Source organism: Rhododendron vialii, chromosome 11a, assembly GCF_030253575.1.
Source record: "Rhododendron vialii isolate Sample 1 chromosome 11a, ASM3025357v1".
In the NCBI taxonomy this organism is placed as follows: domain Eukaryota; kingdom Viridiplantae; phylum Streptophyta; class Magnoliopsida; order Ericales; family Ericaceae; genus Rhododendron; species Rhododendron vialii.
In genome coordinates, this window is record NC_080567.1 from 39,049,588 (window position 1) to 39,070,027 (window position 20,440).

The following is a 20,440-nucleotide window of genomic DNA, read 5'->3' on the forward strand; positions in this document are numbered from 1 at the left end:
TATTATTATGTTCGATACAAGGACTTTGGCTCTTCTTTTTCTTTTTTTGATAGTCAGGGTGTCAGTATGGTTTATATACACCTCAACTAATTTCATCATCTTTTTAGTTAAATGTAGGTCATTCACGCTGAGTCTGATAAAACACCGGTCAATTGTGTGGAGAGTAAACATACCAACTAACTCAATTAACATGTGGAGGGACTTTAGCTTTGACGGACGAAACACATACCAAATTGAAAACAAAATTAGAACCGAGAAAACCAAGAACCAAAACGAAGCTACATATGTATAGACTCCACACATTTAATCATGGGATAGGTCCACACATATGTGACAGATGTGTGATTGTTTGATGCAAAGTTGTCAATACCGTACCGGCCAGCGTACCGTTTTCACTACTGGAATGGTACATACTAGTACCAGGCTGTATCCCGGTACCGTTCCGGATTTACCGCAATTAATATTTTTGTATATATATATATATGTATATTTAATATATATTTACCATTTTTGCATAATTTTAAGTATAAACATAAACAAAATGTAAAGAAAAAAAAAGAAAAGAAAAAGAGAGAAGGTAATTTTGTACCGGCCGGAATACCGAAAAATGTCCGAAACAGACCGGTATCGTCCGGTACATTCGGTATTGGCCGGAATAGGCTGGTATTTCAATCAGAACGGATCTCTAGTGTTTGTGTTCCGTTTAAGCACCGATACGATACATACCGGCTGGTACGGAACGGATTTCACAACTCTGATTTGATGTGTTCCAAAACACCTACCGGAGTTAAAATCACATTCCAGGTGGCAAGTCTGTACTAGTGGACACTACAAGATGAATCATTTCTATTGGCAGAGGCAGGCAGAATATGCGATCCCGATCCGCAATTGACCGACGTTTGTTTTTGTCATCCGATCCGACACAGCTGAGCTGATCTCATGCGTTGTGAAACAAAACACACGCACACACACAAATACTCCCCCTCCCTCCCTCCCTTCCCTTACCTTCCCGGTCGTCTGTCCCTTTCTTGGTTCCTTAACCTTCCTCCACCTTTTTCCTTTTTCTCTTGTCAAAAACTTTATATAATAATACTCCAATAATAGTGATAATAATCTGAAGTAGTAGTAGTAGAAGTAATCGTTTGTTTAATCCTCCTGCTTTTTTATACCTCTCCTCGTTTCATTTGGTGTCGATCCTATCGCGCATTCAAGAGGAGCCTCTGATTTTTCTAGGGTTAGGGTTTCTGTTTGATCTTCTTCTTTGTCGGTTTTTATTTTTTCCCTTGTTTGATTTGGGAATGGGTGCGGAGGGGGAGGCAGCCGAGTCGAGCTTGGGCGTCACCGGTGGTGGTGCTGAAGAAGAAGTAGCTCTCAACATCCGATGCTCCAATGGATCCAAATTCTCGGTGCGGATGAGCCTCGAGGCCACGGTCGAGGCTTTCAAAGCTGTGCTTGCGCAGAACTGCGACGTTCCGGCTGATCAGCAGAGGTTGATTTACAAGGGTCGGATCTTGAAGAATGACCAAACCCTAGCTAGCTATGGTACGTAATTGGATCGACTGACATGTTTGATTTCTTGTTTGGGTGATTTTCATTTACCTTTTGCTTCTTAATTAAAGGTAGGCTACATATCAGCTGTTTTTTTAGTCAATGGATAGTTGATAATGTTCAAAAGTATCGTGAAGAATTAGATGGGTAATAACAAAGAGTATATCCCAACAATCGCAAATAAGACTTGGGAAGAACCCCTGCAATAGGTACAAATGATAACCCCATAATAATTTGAAGTTCTAGTTCCGTCTTAGTTTATGCGGCTCTGCCACCGGCACACTATTGCTTATGAATCCATCAGGCCACCGTTTCGTTCCTCAGGTGGTTGGAGGTTTTCATTCATCTTCTTTGTTCTCTTTGGGGACCATCTTGCATGGCGGGTATGAGTACAGATCCCTTTGTTTTGCATCACAGTCGTTAAATGCCCGACTTTATATTCATCATCAAATTACTGTCCGTTGATGAATCATGAACGGATATTACGGGTGGTGGAAACATGTCGTATGAATTACTTGACATTGTTGAGCTTTAAGCTGTCCTAATGTTTTCATGGTCTCTACCATTCACGGTCGTGGCATCTGCTACTCTTCAGAATATCTGGAAAAAGTTTCCTCTGTCCAAGGATGGTTGTGCTTGTACCTCATTTTTTCAGAATTTTTTCAACCAACTATTTGTTCCTATTCTTGGGGATTTAACTACTGTTTGTTGGTTGAACTGCCACTTCATTAGGACTTCTTCAGGAAGAATATGTCTTTTAATTGTGTTTATCTACTGTTTGTTGTCTGAAGTGCTACTTCACCATGTGATATATAGTAGACCAGCCTTTGCAGCCTCAACGAGTAAACATTTTTCTCTTAATTCATTCACCTTACACAGCATACATGTTCAATAGATTCAACATAAATAGTAAGACAGCCTTTGCTACAATGTTTGTTTTACCTACTTTCAGGTGATACACCTGACATAGTTAAGTTTACTTCTGAGATTTATGTACTCTGTTTGTTGTCTCCTTGTTTAATCATCATCCCTCATTTCTTGGATTCAAATGTATCTTTATCTCTTTTTTTTCAATTATTTTTCTTCGGAGGTTGATCTTTCTTTTCCCTCCTTTGCGCCCTTGAAGGTTTACAGACAGATCACACTGTCCATATGGTGCGCGGTTTTGCTCCAGCCTCATCAACACCTGCTGCTGCTGCTGCCACTATTGGCAATCCTACTCCTACCCCTGGAGTTGCACAGGGTGTTGGTTCAAATGAAGGTGGCACTGGAGGTGTTGGTCTTGGTCCGTCTCTATTTCCTGGGCTTGGTTTTAATCCTCTAGGAGGCTCTGGAGCGTCTGGATTATTTGGAGCGGGGCTGCCAGAATTTGAACAAGTGCAGCAACAACTGACTCAGAATCCCAACATGATGAGAGAAATAATGAACATGCCAGCCATTCAGGGCCTAATGAATAACCCTGAGCTGATGCGCAGCATGATCATGAACAACCCTCAAATGCGTGAGATCATTGACCGCAATCCAGAGCTTGCTCATGTTCTCAATGATCCTGGCATCCTTCGACAGACATTAGAAGCAGCACGAAACCCTGAGCTTATGCGAGAAATGATGCGGAACACTGACAGGGCAATGAGTAACATTGAATCTTCTCCCGAGGGATTCAACATGCTCAGGAGAATGTATGAAAATGTTCAGGAACCATTTCTCAATGCTACAACACTGGCTGGAGGCACTGGAAATGATCCTGGGTCAAACCCATTTGCAGCTCTTTTGGGAAATCAGGGTGTTGGTTCCCAAACCAGAGATGGATCTAACAATACTTCAACCACTGGGTCTGAGACAACTACAGGGTTTACTGTTCCAAACTCTAATCCGCTTCCTAACCCTTGGGGTGCAGCTGGTGGTAAGCTCTAATAGTTTTCTCTTTCCAATACATTACAAATTCTAACAATGTTCTGTTTTTGTTCTACTTCTCTTCTTCTGTCATATTTATCTGTACATTAGCAGTTTTGAACTTTTGACCATTCAGACCCAAGAATTGATTGGATATCCAGCATCCTAGTTTCAGCTTGGGAGATGCTAAAATTGATATTTTCTTTTTTTCGGCAGCAAATGTGCAAGATATTTCAAGGATAGGATGCACAGACCATGCATTTTGATTTAAGCTGATGCTGACTTGACTAATGGATTTTAAATAGCAATTCTGTGGGATTAAGCTTGGGAGCTGAAACTGATTTTTTTTTTTTTGGGAATACGTGCACTACCTGTTCTGACTACAAGAACCCTTAATTCAGTCCCCACCCAAAATAACAATACAAATAGAGAAGTCCTATCAGTGAGGTATTCGACTGTTGTTATGTATGATGACCACGGAACGTCCTATGTGCCAAGTCACAGGCAAGTGCATGTAACTGAGAGAAATTTCATCCATAGTAAAGAATAACTAGGCCTACAATGTTGTATATCTTGAATGCCCTTGTCACCGTGTCTGAAGTAATGTGCTTTAAAACTCTCCTTATTGAACCATCAGCTCCCAGGTTAGAGATTCAAGGGTTGGTAGAGATAGTTGATGGAAAAGGTCCCTTAAGTACACTTTGGCATGAAATCGTCTAAACAATTTTGATCTCATGTTTCTTCTCCTTATCCTCGTGATTACTTTCCTCAGCTTGAAGTAAATTTTTATAGTATCTTGTTTCTTTCCATTTCTATTCGAGTGTTTCTTCAACTTTTCTGGGTGATTGTTGCCTTATAACTGTGAATTCCAAGGAGGCCCCCAAGCAAACACTACTGCAAGGTCAAATCCTACTGGGGATGCCAGGGCACCAGCCATTGGTGGGTTAGGAGGACTTGGTGTTCCAGAGTTAGAGCGCATGTTTGGCATGCCAGACCCCTCTTCAATGAATCAGCTCTTGCAGAATCCGGCTGTGTCACAAATGATGCAAAGCTTATTATCCAATCCCCAATACATGAATCAGGTAGTAGGACAGGTTAGATTACATGAAGAGGTGGTTTATTGTTGTGATAGTCTTAGTTGTGTTTTGAATTTTTACTTTTTGGAAACTGTAGTTTCTTGGTCTGAATCCGCAACTCCGGAGTATGCTCGACTTAAACCCTCAGTTAAGGGAAATGATGCAAAACCCAGAGATGCTTAGGCAATTAACCTCGCCTGAGACTATGCAGGTATGTTGCTTTAAGCTGCTAGCTCTCAGTGATTGTGTCGGTGTGCATATGTTCTCACACAAATGCTGGAGTCTATTTTTAATCAAGTAACAGTTCTTCTGGTGGAAAACTCTTGTTCATGTTGAATCTTTCAATTATATTGTCAATCCATGGCTAAGTTTCAACATGACATGGTCTGACTCAGAAGTTTGCCAAATTATTTAGCTTGGCGGTTTTTTTGGGGTAAGATGGTACTAGAATAATGATCTGTGATTAACCTTATCACCTATGCTTGAGCTTTTCTGTAACCCCAAAATATTTGCTTTTGCAGCAAATGTTGGCTGTACAGCAGGGTCTTTTGTCTCAGCTTAACAGGCAGCAATCGACTCAGTAAGTGAGAGAATATATCACTCCTTCAACTTTTGGCTGAAGCTCGACTATTGATTCATGTGTCGTTTATGTTTCGATATGTTTTACATTGGCTGTGTCCCTGCTTATTTGCATCATAGTTCAGGTGAACAATGAGGTGTTTGGTTGTTCCATGAGATCAGAGCAAGGCCATTGTGCAGGACATTTGATGTTCATGGTGCTCTTGTAGCACTTGAAACTACATGGGTCCTGATTTTTAGTGTGCGTCATGTGATGAGGCTTTTGCCCATTACTTGGATAAGTGCTTTTTCTTAGATTGTTATGTGGCTGCAGGGAGGTTTTCATGACATAAGCTGAATGTTGACTGGTTTAGCATCATTTACAGATTCTGGCTGTACTGTTTGTAACTTGATTTTGTGGGTGGCGTTTCCATATGCCTTATTTATATACGATTCTCATTACCTATTCAACAGAAAGGTTCCTAACTAGATCTTTCTCTAGTTCTTCAGTAATCACATTTCAGGGTCCATAATGGTGTGTTGAATGGAAATCCAAGAAAATGAATGAAGTCCCATAGCTTGTTATTTATTTAGTTCGTTTTGCGCAACACATGCGTTTTCCATCTGGATAAATTATTTGCCTCCTGGTTTTGTTTAGCTTGAAGGTGCCTAAGTTGCGGCGCGGGCATACAATCTATTAAGTGCCTAATTGTGCTTCCATATGAGTTTTGTTTGTCTGTCTGCGCGCAAATGTTTTCACCTCATTTTAGTACTATTTAGGAAAGCATGGAATCATTTGTTTGTGTCAAACATGGCATTATTGGGTTTGCATAGATGCTATTCCTGCAATGTTTGAATCAGTTATTAGCATTGTTTTCTGTTGTTCACTTCACTTATCGCCTGCTTGGTTTCTTGCAGGGAAACAGCTCAGACTGGTGGGACTCAAGGTATCTGATTAATGAATTATGAATAATTAAAGTATATTCTTTGTTAGGTTTCTGTTCACAGTTCTTTGTTAGGTTTCTGTTCACAGTTCTTTTCAAGGCAAGATCCCATTTATACTGCTGAAAATTGTAGGAACCCAAAACAATATGGGACTTGAGTTGCTGATGAACATGTTAGGTGGACTCGGAGGTGGTGGCTTGGCTGTTCCAAACTCACCTAATGGTAAACTTTCGTTACATTCGTCTTAACTGATAAGCTTGTGTTTCAGCTGTTTGCTGATGAAATAAAAAATTTGCTGTTTGCAGTGCCTCCAGAAGAGCTTTATGCAACTCAACTGCAACAGCTTCAAGAAATGGGTTTCTTTGATACCGCAGAGAATATTAGGGCACTTCGTGCTACCTCAGGAAATGTTCATGCTGCTGTGGAGCGACTTTTGAACAACCCTGGCCTGTAGTGAGTGCACATGTGCTGATGTTTAGTCAAAAATACAGTTGGGCGTGTAAAAGGTAATCAATTTGGACCAATTTCTGAGAGAAGATGGAAGACGTGATGGCACTTTCAGTTTCATTTTGGGCAGCGTGAATAAGTACACACTACAATCCATGGTAAGAGGTGAACCTGGCAGACAGTGTTTTGCATTACCGGACTGTTACATGCCCTTCCTCTTTCTCTCTCCCTCTCTGTGACAGTGCGTTGATGTACATACACATTTAAGTATTCTTCCGTGGAACATTTTAAACTTGAATGAATGTTTGAGGATGTGGAATTCCTGTCTTCTGTTTGTGTTTTATTTGAACAGCCGTTGTGCTGGGAAATTTGTGGATCTTTGTCTACGGTTGACTGGAACTCAAGTATCAATTTATCGGCAGATAGAATTACGATTCACTTCATATTCTTCTTCGTTGCATTTTGAAGTTACGGAACTGCTTAATTGGGAGACTGCTTTGTATCCTTTTATTGCTTACCTGATGACAGTATGGTTCAATTGATCCATCATGGCATCGGTATAAACACTAGGGAAATTTTTTTTAAAAAAATTTTAAAAAATCCTGAACTTACATCCCATCCCAATGTTCCATAAACACTTAAACTTGTAGATATTTTATTTAAACACCTAAACTATGCACCCGTTATTAACTTGGGCACCCGGTCTCAAATTCTGTCCATTTGGCAACGGAAAATGCACACGACATATTTGGACGCTGAGTTGGCATTTTTAGGTGTTTATGGGAGGGACATTGGAGTGTAAGTTCAGGGATTTTTAAGAAAATTCCGCTATTAAACTTGTAATGTTGTTGTCCATAAATTTTAATAATGTTGTTGTCTATAGTTTTTTTAAAATTTGGGAGTCTGTTGGCGAAGTGAGGAGGGGTCCTTTTGGAGGGGAAGTGGAACTAGAGTTATTCGGAGGAGGGGGAGAGAGAGGAGCAAGAAGAAGATTAGAGAGAGAATGAGAGGCATGATTGTGCTCGAAGGTGGTCTCACCATGTTCAACCAAGTTCAAGGCGAGCCAGAGTCGGAAACCCCTGCAAATGGGGGGTAATAAGTAGTGGGTGGGGATTGGGGGAGGAAAGAGAGAAGCTTCTACTGTTTTGATGAATTTGTATAGAAGTAGAAGGTTGAACGATTCCACTCATATGCTTTGGAGTATAAAAGTTTAGATATTTATGTGATATTGAGGTGTTTTTTTTTTTTTTTTTTTTTTAATTTTACCTTGGGGGAAATGTCCAACTCAACGTCCCCTACGGGCGCTAAGAAACACATAGGTGGGCCAGGACTCCTGGGGTGGCAACCACATCGAAGCGGGTGCTAAGAAAATTAATATTATCACCGCTTCAGCAAAAGGTGCTGATCGATCGACATTCCCACCTATGTTGTTGGAGTAAATAGAGAAGACTACAACCATGAGGTTTCTGACATTGTAAGCTTAGTATTGCTACACTCCAATATATTCCTCCCAAGTGCTTTGTGATATATATAACAAGAACAAGTTCTTGATTTCAAAATTCCAAGTTAGTGGATCCCTTGAAACTGAAACACTGCTTATAAGTTATGAACATTTGGTGCTTATGTGAACTGATTTGTTGCAAATAGATATTATTAAACATTCTAAGTTCAGAGTTCGGTATTTGAGGATTTGTGATTGAAATACCACAATGCTTTTTCTCTCTTTCTGAGGTTTGTTAAAGTTTAATGTGCATGTTCCCTAAGGAGGACTGTGATCAAGCTTTCCATTAGAGTATTTGCTCAAAGGACGTTTGCTTGATGGAAATTGCAAATTGAAGTTGATTAATTGTAAAAGTTAATTTGCATTATATGTTCTTTTTTCCCTTCATATTGCTTGAGTTGAATTGGCCAAATTAGAAATGTGAAGCTTATTTCAAAAGGCCGATTACTGGAGGGGGTTGGAGTAGGGAAGTTCTACAACCAAAATATTTGAATCAGTCATCAAAAAAATATACTATAAAGAATACTATGGAAATAAAAAAGGGTTTGTTCTGCGGAGGAACTTTAAGATGATTTAAGTTAGGGTTACATTGTGTCCGGTTGTGCTTATTCGTACGAGTATGCGCTTTATCCTCGTATCTTTTTACGGATAGATGTCATGACACTAAAATTTTTGAGCCATGCTTTTGGCAGTCATTCAAGTTATAATGGAACCCGTTTACGAAGGTTTCCTCTATTTTTTTTTTTTCAAGCTTTTTTTTTCACGTATTGTTTGGGTTTAGAGATTGGGTGAAGGATGATGAAATGGCAACAAATGTCATTTGAAATTATTTGTACAGAAGGTCTTTGTTGGGAGTGTCAAACTTTGTAGCCTATTCACTTTACACATGTACCTTTTGAAAATACATGTGGGTTCACTTCACAATGTATTACGCCGTTTCTTTAGACATGGACATTTGAACACCGTCATTAATAAGTGAAGAACGATGCTATGTTGAGTTTTTTCTGACTTTACGTTTAAGAGGTTATTAGAGGGATAAAACTGAATAATTTTTTGACCATCGATTCGAAGGCGTGCCTTCAGGCACGGGCATGCACTAGTATCTCAATATGGTAACTAACGTTTTGTATTGATTACAATTATCACGTACGCAGTTGTGTAGAACGAAATAATTTGATAATTTGGGCAAATTATCAAATTAATAAGATGTCCGTTAGTGCGCGCATGACTCACATTCATTCTAAAAAATGGGAGTAAAAAACATGATTGTTCATTTTTAACGTGGATTGAAGACACATTGAACCGAACAATATGAAAGGTTCAAATCATATTAGTTATTGTAATTTCTAAGATAGTTATTCTCGTGGTTAGTGAAGTTTTTTTAATAAGTTTGGTCACAATATATTACTTTCTTTTTCTCTCTCGTTGAGAGGAATTTAAAAAATTTAAAATATAGACCAAAGTTGAAAATTGTCCAAAAAAAAAAAAAAAAAGTACAAGATTTATAAGACTCAAAACCTATCTTTTCGAATTGGTTTTGTTCTCAGAAAATAATTTCAGCCTTAATCATAAATGTTTACAACAAATCATTACTAAAATATCAATACAAAACTAACAGGTATAAGGAAATGAAAGATAAGACCAAGATCTTAATTTCAACAGCAGCCAAGAGCAGCGCCTTAAACGGGGCCTGCTCCGGTCTCGCTCTGATGATCGGAAATGTTCACTTCATAGAGCTCGTCGAGTAGAACAAGTATACCAAAAATTATCTCAATCGGATATCATTAAGTGCAAGGGGCGGAGGGACTCAGAGACAACGGGGTCTACTGACCATCACTTTAAATTCCAAATTTGCCCCAATTCATTTTCAAGGTTGGCACATACTTAGAAAATCAGTGTGGCAAATAGAATCTCCTAGGTTTCTCACCCATCCTAGGTTTCTCACCCACCATCACTCCATCAGTACATTGATCTTCGTGCCAGGTAAACTTTTGTGTTGTGCCTGTGCCCGTGCCGTGTCCCGTGCCCACTAAGGTCGTGCCGTGTCAAGCTAAGACCGTGCCTATGCAATTACCTCCGACCTCCTTGCCCCAATTTGATAAGCAAATGGGGCGGAGATAATATTTGCTTCCCCCGCACCGACTCCAAATAAGGGCCTCCAACGCCTCTAAAGTCTAAGTAGAAAGGCTTAACTCGGGTAAAGCCTAGCTTCTTTCTTTCTTGCCAGCACCACCTTCTTAAGCTGCACATCTTTCCTGGATATTACACAAATAAGGAAGATAACGAAAGGCTAACTTCAAAGTGGTAGAAGGAAATGTCCGACTTCTGTCAAAGACAGGTAAGGGGATAAGAAGAGAAGTCTTTTTCCTCTGCAAAGCTATCGAAGAAGATGAATAGACATAATAAGCTTCATTGTTCTCATATAATAAGAGCAATATACCAATTAATAAAACATTAGTTTATGTCTTTGTTTTCTTTATTTCTAATTTTTTTTAACTCTCATCCATCATCAATATCTTATTTTCTTGTTAAAACACTCAAATAAAACACTCAAAATTAGTCAAATAATAACGGTGAACGGGGATCTGATTATTCTCCAACCCCGGCACCTCAATTTCCCCCGCTCCGACTCCGAGATTCGATATAGAATGGGGCGGGTTTGGGGGACGCTAAATCTGACTCCGATCTGCCCCATTGTCATCCCTATGTGCCGTGCCGGCCTAGCCCATTTGACACCTTTAGGTGGGTAGGGCTAGGATTTGGGTCTTTAAGCTGGGCTTGTCCCTTTCTTTTAGGGCTTGCGGCCCACTAGGTGTTTATTTAAGTTTCCCGGCTTTTCCAAAGTGCTCGAAGCTCTGTACTCTCTCATCTCTTCCCCCATCATTCATCAAGAGTCAAATTCAAACCCCAACCCCAACCCCAACCCCAAGAATACAACATCAACAAACAATGACGAAAGCAAGAACCAGCATCTTCTACATGATGTCTGTCGCAGTCACATGCGGTGGTTCTTTCGCCGTCATGGTCATGGCCACCCATCCTTTTAGTTCCTCCTCTCCCACCCCCAAATGCCTTCCCCCATCCCTCCAGGCACCCCCACCCCACTCGACTCGGCCACCCATCCCTTCAATGCTCGGCCACCCATCCCTTCAATTCCTTCTCTCCCACCCCCTGTTGGATCCCTTCAATTCCTTCTCTCCCACACCCTGTTGGAATGGGAGGGTATCTACTATATATTTGGACAAGATTTTTGAAGGGGAAAAGTACTCGTATTTCACTTAGAACTTAGACTTTTTTGACATAATACATAATGAGTAGAACCCATCCATATTTATAATGTTCTATAGAAGGTTCTAGATATCTTTTACAAGATAGTTTATAGGTATATTCTAGATTTTACACATGTAACTTATACTAAGAACAAATATCTAGATACTTTCCAAGGATCTTCTAGAACTCTTCTAGAAATAAGATATTTATACTCCTCCAATAATATCTACTATTAGGGCTTTTTTATTAGGCTTGTCTTGAACTTATTTTTCTTGAGCCAAAATACTAAGGGAGCCAAAATACTAAGGGCCAATTCCGGTTTCTAAAAAAAGGAACTTTTAGAAAAGAAATGTAATTTCAAGCTCAAAAATTATATATTTACACAAATAATTTTTCTAGCAATATAGATCTTGTTTGATAGATCTCATTGAGATCTTTGAAATGGTGCAAAAAAAAATTAAAAAAAATATTTTTCATTTTCATTATATTTGAGTTTGAAATTAAAAAGAAAGCGAAACGACACCTAAATCAAATTTATGCTCCAACACCCTGTCCCGCCACGTACCCCGACGCCCGGCTCGATCACCAGCGCGGTCTTCAGCGTAATTGTAACTTTTACTGGCCCGATCACCGTCGTGTCCTTACTCAAATACGGGTTCAAAAACGGCGTGCGTTACCAAGGCTGGTTGATCGCACTCCCTCATCCGTGCCGAAATTTCATCTGGCTCGTTGTTACTGTTGCCTTTACGGCAGTACAGTTCATATTTGGGAAACATCTTGCCGTCGTCATCAGAACCAATTGCTTCCTGGCGCTGGCCATTTGCCATTGGGCATTGTTCGGTGATTCCAACGCGGCGATCCCGACTGTGGTGACAACTGAATGCCTCGCGGTTTTTCTCAACTTCCTTCAGTTTATCAATGGATACCTGTCGCAATCCCCCTGCCGGTGATTATTTGACTCTTTTTCTTTTTGGTAATTATTTCTTCATTCTAAATTTTTAATTTCTTGATTTTTTTTCTTTTCAGTTTGCCCCGAATCAAGGTATGTTCACCTTTCTCGTCCCAGTCCCAGTCCCAATTGTCAAGCAAGGGAGTTTATTTTCACATCATTGTGTGTGTGTGTGTGTGTGTGGGGGGGGGGGGGGGGGGGGGGGGGGGGGGTTCTCTTTCTTGAAATGAACGAAGGTTGAAATGGTAGAGATGTAACTTGTAAGCGTGCAACGCCTCTACACCTCTCTTACAAAACATGTAAGTGTTCAAGTGTGTAATTATTTCTATGCGATACTTTGATTTGTTCATGTTTGTGTTTGGAGTTTCCAATTCTGCTATGTAAAAAAACTCCGTTAAACCACATGATTTTTTGATGTTGGCGAATCCCCCATAGGACTTTATGTTCAGCTTCTTAGAGCACGTTTACTAGTCATTTGCTAAAAAAGCTCTTGAACAGTGCATATTTTTCATTTTACCTACACACATTTTTTAACACTACACAAATACAATCTATTTTACCTATTTTTTATTAAAATAATATTAATAAAGAGAGAGAGAGAAAACAAATAAAAAAATGAATTGCTTATGAACAGTTGTAAGCTATTTTTAGCTTACAACTGTAGATGGAGGCAAAATACCTCATTGTTTTCCTTCTCTGCTGCAGGGGTATTTCCCCCTTTTTGTAAGCCAAAATAACTATAAAGTTAATTTGAAGTAGCTGATAAACTTGCTCTTATTGTTTGATAACCTAAATTTAGCATTTAAAACTAAATCAATTAAGTAATAAGTGATTCAATAGGTTTGATAACGACATTATGCATTGCTTAACAAATTAAGTGTTACTTAAAATGTAGGCTAAAAAGTTGAAAAAAATTAAATAGCTTTGAGCTACTTAATTCTGGCTGAATTCTTGTGTACTTGCATTTAATCACCATACCACCACCACCACCACTACTCCTACAACCACTCCACCACCACCATCACCATCACCACCACCACTTCGCCATCACCACCACCACCACCACTTCGCCACCATCGCCACCATCACCACCACTCCACCACCACCACTCCTCCACCACCACTCCCCTATCACTCCATTGCCACCACCACTCCCCTATCACTCCATTGCCACCACCACCATTACCACACTGCCACCACCACTACCACGCCGCCGCCGTCACAATGCCACCATTGCACAACTATCACTCCACCGACACCACTCACTCTCACCATTACACCATCACTCCACCGCCGCCACCACCACCATTACACCACCACCGCCGCCACCACTCCATCACCACCAACACACTACCACTACCACCACCACCACCACCACCACCACCACAATCATCATTCCACCATTATTATAAGTACATTGTGACCATTAGTAAATTAAGAGAGAATCAGAACTAAAATTAATTTATCATTTTTTTAATTCAGTACTTAATATGTTTACCAAACAGCTTTTCAGCTTAAAAAATTCAGCATTCAGCTTTCAATACTTAATTTTTCAGCATTCAGTTTCAGTTTTATCAAACAGGCCTTTAGTTTCTTACTTTCTTGTCTTGTAGTTTTTCATTTAAAAAAGAACAAGTTAGAAATGTGGTGAAATCAATAAATTTACTACCGGAACAATCCATAGGTCTAATAGCTGCCTTTGCTAAACCAATGGTAAAATCATGAGAGTCCACTTTCCTGTCTTCCCCAATAGGACATGAAGAAAGGCTTTGTCCAAAGTTGAGAGTGAGTTGCTTCCCATGTAACAAATTTACATGAGCTACAATAGTTTTCATTTGGATCTAAACACAAAAGAACTGGCTTTAGATTAATGCCTTGGCCTGGATATGCTAGTAGATGATGGATATCTGCAGTACTGAGTTGGGTAAATTTCACTGACCTCCCATAAGGTTTCTGACTAATGCAAAGACATCCCCTGAGGTTTTTGAAATGACATTGCCCTCCCTCACTTTTGAAACTATTACTATAGACTAGATACCCCTTTTGTTAACTACGTCAGTTATAGTATTGGATTTACCCCCACTTTTTTAGCTTCACTCGTTCATAGCAACTGAATGCAACATGATTGAATTTTCAACGGGTTTTTCTTTCCACTTCATTAAAGCTACTGTTGATGCTATGGTATAGTAATCTTTCTTCTACCTTTCAAATTTAATAGGCGGTTGAAGCTATGAAGGATGTAGAACTTGGAAAGAAAGAACTTTCCCAAGCCATCCAACCGAATAGCATTAGTAGAACTTTCCTTTTGCTCTTTCTTTTTATAATGACTTTCTCAATCATCTTTCTTGACTGGTATAGCTAAATGGAATAAGACAAAGATAAGTTTCATTACCTGGATGCAACATATGGTTATTCTGCTTGCTGAAATATATGCTGCTCCCTCTTAGATTTTCTTTTTGTGGAATATTGTGGTAAGTTATCATCCCTTTCCCACCCAAATGGGGATGAGTTCAAAAGGAAAAGAAAAAATAAAAAGGATCATAACCTATTAGTATGTTTTTGAAAACATGGATGTTAAGCCATTCTCTTGATTTATCATTAGCTATTTCGTGAAAAAAAAAATGTATATAACCTATAGTATGTTTTTGAAAACATGACCCGATAATTAATCACAGACAGCTAAATAAGAGGTGAATAAACGGTTGTTGCCCTCATGGATGTTAAGCCATTCTTCTACAGTAGGATGCAATGCATAGTAAAAGTTTCGTGCCTTACTTCATCCGTCATCCCGGTTGATGTAGTACTTATAAGGTAAGCAGAATGAATCAGACGGTTAAGATTGTCAAATCACTCTCACTTAAATTTGATTCTCCGGCATAGAGAAGTAGAGAGGAGAAAAGCAGCATAACTGAAAATAACTGCCAAATTCAAAGTGGGGGTTGTCTCGTGTGTGTGTCTCTCTCTCTCAAATGAAGATGGAGTGGCAACCGCTTCGGCTACTTAAGACACCCATCCCCCATTCTTTAACTTTTTTTTCCCGTTTCCAACATTCTAACAAACACTCATAGCATAATGAACAACCACGACTACTTCCTCCACCACCATAACCACGGCACCGATCTCCAACTCTCTTCTGCCTCTCAGAGAGCCTCCGGCGACTACTTCAGCCCCACGCCTTACCCTCAAAACCCGAGGAAGAAAAGAACTAAATTGATCAGAACTGATAACCCAATTGGGGTGAAGTTGAACTCGAGTAGTAGTAGTAGTATTAGAGTTCCAGAAAAACCTAAGTGTAGCAAAAAGCCTGACCCTAGTGCTCCGAAGATCACTCGGCCTTGCAGTGAGTGTGGAAAGAAGTTTTGGTCATGGAAGGCTCTTTTTGGGCACATGCGCTGCCACCCCGAACGCCAGTGGCGCGGCATCAACCCTCCTCCGAAGTTCCAGCGGTGCCCCATGCCAGCAGAGATTGCCGGAAATGGGTATGCCGAAGCAGGGAGATTGACCGAGGAGGATCACGAGATTGCCGCCTGTTTGTTGATGCTGGCCAATTCGCCTACTATTGCTAGTTGTCCCGGTACTGATCATGCCGGCCTGTTTGCATCTGATAATGTGGTTAGGGATGTGGAGGCCGGTGGTGGAGATGCGGTGGCAGGTGGTGGTGATATGGTGGTGAGCGGATTCGAGTGTTCGAGTTGCAAGAAGGTGTTTGGGTCACATCACACATTAGGAGGGAACAGGGCAACCCACAAGAATGTGAAGGGTTGTTTTGCAATTACAAGGAGTAATGACAGTGGGGAAGTAGAACATCACAATCACATTAATGGTTGCAATTTGGATTATAGAAGTGGAGATCAAGGGGAGGTGACGAGGGCTATTGGGGAGGAGAAGCTGATGATGGTTATGGGGCACAAGTGCAGCATTTGCTTGAGGGTATTTTCGAGCGGTCAAGCCCTTGGGGGTCACAAGAGGTGCCATCGGGAGAGAGGGGATGAACCATCATCATCATTACTCATCACAGCAACACAAGGACTCAACCCTTTTGGAGCAACAAGGAAGGGTGGTGGTGGTTGTGGTGGTTTGGACTTGAACTTGCCTGCCCCAGTTGAAGATGATTCCTTGTCTTCTCATTCTTCAGGTCAGGCTTTGGATTTAAAGTTAGGCCTTTGATGGACTTTGTGTGTTTTTCTTTTTCTTCTTCTAAGTTATAGTTTGTATTATTCGTTTGTAATATGGATATATGATGCTAGCTTGTTCTACGGGTTGTTGTCGTTGTTGTATGCCTTGAAAAAGGCCGATGTTAGCCCCAAAATTTGGACCCAGAAGCCGGCAGCAGTTCACGAAGAAGTTTGTTAAGAACTAAGAACTATATTGCTCTGTACTAATAGCCAATAGTCATCTGTACTAATTGCTAACAGATACGAAATATTGTAATATTCACTGATGAATCTTTTCATTTGATGTCCCTATTGTTGTCATTATTTTTTCTTTTTCGTGTCTGCCATGGGTTGCACGAGCTCTGTGGGGTTTGAGGTGTTTGTATTTCCTCAGCCTCAGCAATGTATTTGGCTATGTAGATGTCATTTTGTTTTCCTGGAATACTGGTCTTCTGTAAATCAGAGCGTAGGATTGACTTTTGGTATGTGCCTCGAAGACAAGATATGAACTAGGTTGTTTCTATTTTGCATTTTGGAGATGTGTGAACCCTTACTTAGCCACTGAGTTAAGGAAAAGAGGGCTCTGTGTTCCTTTGTTCTAGCTACTTCGTCGGTATATGCTGCTGAATTGAGTTGGAGTCCGTGCCCATGGACGTTGCCTTCCTAAACGTATAAATTATAGCCCAAAAATTGAGTAGCTGAATTGCAGGGTTCTTCTGTTGGATGCCAGTTTTAGGCTATCCAAATGGGGATAAGAAGGTTTTATCAATTTGTTAAGCCTCTAGTCATACTGAAACAAGAACAAAATTTTTGTCTACACTGTCTTACCCAGAAGAGACTGAAGTAAGAATTAGCAAGCTACATCACTAATCCACAAATAAGATTGGGAAATCTTTGTGTTAGATTTCAAGAAACTGAATAGTCTTTACATGCTCATCATCTTAGCTAGATTGTGAACCAAAAGTATGAAACAAAAAACATCAAAGATATATAGTGAAACTAACAAAAAACATGATATTCAGCTATAACTAAGACTCTCTTTTCCCATGCATGGAAATCATTTGTAGAAGATATCCTGTAATAAGTTCTAGCAGTTATCAGCTTCACGTTGAAGTATTTGTGCTGCTTTTGGGCGTTTGGTAACCAGGTAGGGTACAAACACGTATGCTCTGGATCTTTCCATGAGACATAAATAGCATCCAATAAAACTTCACAAATTCGGAGGTTTTTTTTGTCAAATGAAAACCGTCTCTGCCTCATGTACACTTGATCTGTCAAGGATCATTTATTTGTTGATCTTTGTTTGGTGAAGAAATGTAGAAGTCATTTACTCATTGCCATGTGATTAAAAATGGACATGTGCACACATCAAACATTTGTTTAACAGCTACTTGTGCTCCAACATCCCTCCCTTAATTGGAATTGGTAGACTGATATATTTCTAGTTTTTTTTTTTTTTTTTTTACGGATATATTTTTAGTTGACAAAATCACGGTGTTTGACAACCCAAAAGATCCACGTACATCACACTACTTTGGTTGTAGTTCACCTCCACATTAGAATATTTAGGAGAAAACTATTTCGGCCAAATTGACATTCATACTTCTATATGATGACTAAAGTAAACAAGGATGAGTTTCATCTAATTCTCCACTATAACTGTAGAGTAGTGGTTTTAAGATTGAAGTTAAATAATCTTCTTTGGTATTTGATTCTTCTTGTTATTAACTAATTTGGATCCAGTAGGAATCCCAGAGATATCATTATTGAATTAAATATGCATGTCATCACAATGAGAGGGACATCCAATAGGATTATTTTATCTATGTACAGACAATGCATTTAAATTGTGTAACGTTGACTTAATAATATGCTGATACATTCCGTGGCAGTACCCCATCTTGTGCTAATTTAGCAAATTCTGGAACCACAATCTACTGCCACTTTTGGTGGTTTCAGCCTTGTCTGCAGCACTCTTAAGAGCTTTGCTTTAGCGGCTATGATATGGGATCAGTCACTTGAGTTAGACTCATCCACAATTCACCCGAAAAATAGTTTTAGATCAAATTGGTAGGTGAAAGCTAAACTTCGTACATTTCGAAACTCGTTCATTGTTTTTCAGAACTCAATCTTAAAGTCAGCTCGATAAACTGGTATGCAAATGCTTGGAAGTACATGTTCTAATGAAGTATTTTTTCCGTTTTTGGGTACTCTGCCGTTTTTGTTGAAATGAATTGGAAGCAATGTTCTTGCTGGTAATGGGAAGTTTTGTTTCGTGTCCTGCTGAAGAATTTTATATGTGTTACCCAATCTTATTACGTGCTTTGTATTTGGGTATTCATCTAATGTTTTATTTTAGCACATGTAAAAAATTCGCAGTCAATTTCAAATATTCTTGATCAAGAAGCTAATTAGTCTCCTTCTTTTAGCCTTTTCTTTCTTTCTTTCTTTCTATTTGTGAATATAAAGGTTGTCATTTTCATAAATAACGGGGACCCAAGAAACCGAGTCATTAATTGACAATGACCTCATCCGAGTGTGAAACCATTTTCTGATTTACCAAATAGCCTAGCTTCTCCAGCAATACATAGAAAAAGTGTGATAGGTTCAGAAAATGATATATGCAGTTGAAATACTCCATAAAAGAATGCTTTCAAACAAAAGAAAAGAAGATGAAAATGAAAATGAGGAACTGGCACGGTCCTATTCTTGGTCCTCAGCTACCACAAGGAGTTGTTGGATCAGGACAGGGACCCATCCCGTAATTAAACATCCTCAAGGAAGTTAAATATATATTTTCTTTCAATAACTAAAATTGTAACAACTCGTATTGTCACCTGACTTACTTAACTCTTAATTAACCTAAGCAAGTAACTCAAAAAATTAATCTTAAGTTAATAGTAGCTGGTGGGCATTTACCTTACATTTATTACAATTCTCCTTCAACTCCCCAATGTGGGATCATATTGCCCATTATGGGCCCTTACAAAAACCATTGTTACTAATTAAAACAATCCCTCATTTTCTTATTTCATAGACGTGCTTCTGCTTTATCATATTTTATACCTGTGAGGTACAGCAGATTGTGACTTCACCTAAAAATCATGCTCTACGATGAGTAATATGGAATTAAAAGGTACTCCATCAATTATCACATGTCTTCTAGTTGAAGTAAACTTTGCACCACCATTAATTGTTGGATCATACATGCATGATGCCTTTAGATTCGATACCTGCACAAACTCTGGCGGGCCCTGGCGTCGAGGAATCATTCAATCGTCTTGGAACACCACCACCACGTGGTGAATTAAGGTTTTGGATATCACGTAGTGGTGTTTCAAGACCAAATAATTCTTCACTGGCAGCAGCTCAGCTGCAAAAAAATAATTATTCCAAGAACCAAAAGCTCAGTAGGGCCTGCTCAACAGTAATAATCATTTTTAATCAAACCATTAAACTCAAAACTTTCTTCTGATCATTTTGTGTCCATTTGTTAACGTCTGTTTTTTTCCCAGTATGCAACATACGTGGGGGGCGCTGGTTTTGAGGACGCGTCACTTGTGCATTATTGGGAAGATTAATAAACAAAATCCACGACTTCTTTTATTATAATTTTGATTAGCATTTCGTTATGCCCACTAAACTTTGATAAAGATCACTTAATTCGCTGCATGTGAAAAAAGTAGTTCTATAATTTCAAGTACCCAAAAAATATATTCTAAAAAGATAAATCAACGGTACAAATTCAATTCAAAGTAAACAAAATGGTAAGAATCTTTTTTCGAAATCACTGAACAAAATGGTAAGAATCTTTTTAATCATAGACTAACCCAAAGAACTCAAGCCCTCATATGAATACTGATGACGTTTGCAATTGGATTAAACTAAGAGGAAAAGGGTGGTTGAGAGAAAATGAAAGGGGCAAAATGAAATCCACAGTAGCTCCATTACTTTTATATTATATTATTTTACCAACCAATTTACGTATACTTGACTAATTCTAAAACCATAGAAAGACCAAACTAATTTGGTTGACGGTGGGAATCGAACTCACAAGTGTTAAGTTACCCGTAGTCCAAAAATCTTAATTTGTTAATAAA

The 20,440-nt window shown here is 39.3% G+C and overlaps 3 protein-coding genes across 6 annotated transcripts in view; 2 read left to right on the plus strand and 1 right to left on the minus strand.

Moving 5' to 3' along the window:
• The window catches only part of LOC131307759 (SEC1 family transport protein SLY1), an 83,669-nt gene that overhangs the window by 15,950 nt on the left and 47,279 nt on the right, over positions 1-20,440 (minus strand). The window lies entirely within an intron of this gene.
• LOC131307760 (ubiquitin domain-containing protein DSK2a-like) lies at positions 870-6,910 on the plus strand. 4 transcript variants are annotated; one of them, XM_058334440.1, is made up of 8 exons: positions 870-1,542; positions 2,675-3,451; positions 4,318-4,523; positions 4,615-4,728; positions 5,039-5,097; positions 5,994-6,022; positions 6,153-6,242; positions 6,326-6,910. In XM_058334440.1, the coding sequence occupies exons 1-8, from the start codon at positions 1,299-1,301 to the stop codon at positions 6,472-6,474; spliced, it is 1,668 nt and encodes a 555-aa protein (XP_058190423.1). In that variant the 5' UTR covers positions 870-1,298; the 3' UTR covers positions 6,475-6,910. The 4 variants fall into 4 exon arrangements, with proteins under 4 accessions (XP_058190423.1, XP_058190422.1, XP_058190420.1 ...); XM_058334439.1 differs by having other exon boundaries at positions 934-1,542; positions 4,315-4,523; XM_058334437.1 differs by having other exon boundaries at positions 992-1,542; positions 4,315-4,535.
• Positions 15,183-16,508, plus strand: LOC131307762 (zinc finger protein ZAT3-like). The gene has a single exon (XM_058334441.1). The coding sequence runs from the start codon at positions 15,259-15,261 to the stop codon at positions 16,351-16,353; it is 1,095 nt and encodes a 364-aa protein (XP_058190424.1). The 5' UTR covers positions 15,183-15,258; the 3' UTR covers positions 16,354-16,508.

What these genes read in the sequence shown, in the direction of transcription:
- LOC131307760 (XM_058334437.1), top strand. Translation starts at nt 1,299, where the DNA reads ATGGGTGCGGAGGGGGAGGCAGCCGAGTCGAGCTTGGGCGTCACCGGT. An exon ending in CCCTTGGGGTGCAGCTGGTG is followed by an intron (nt 3,452 to 4,314) that starts GTAAGCTCTAAT and finishes GTGAATTCCAAG; the next exon opens with GAGGCCCCCAAGCAAACACT. An exon ending in TGTTCCAAACTCACCTAATG is followed by an intron (nt 6,243 to 6,325) that starts GTAAACTTTCGT and finishes TGCTGTTTGCAG; the next exon opens with TGCCTCCAGAAGAGCTTTAT.
- LOC131307762 (XM_058334441.1), top strand. Translation starts at nt 15,259, where the DNA reads ATGAACAACCACGACTACTTCCTCCACCACCATAACCACGGCACCGAT.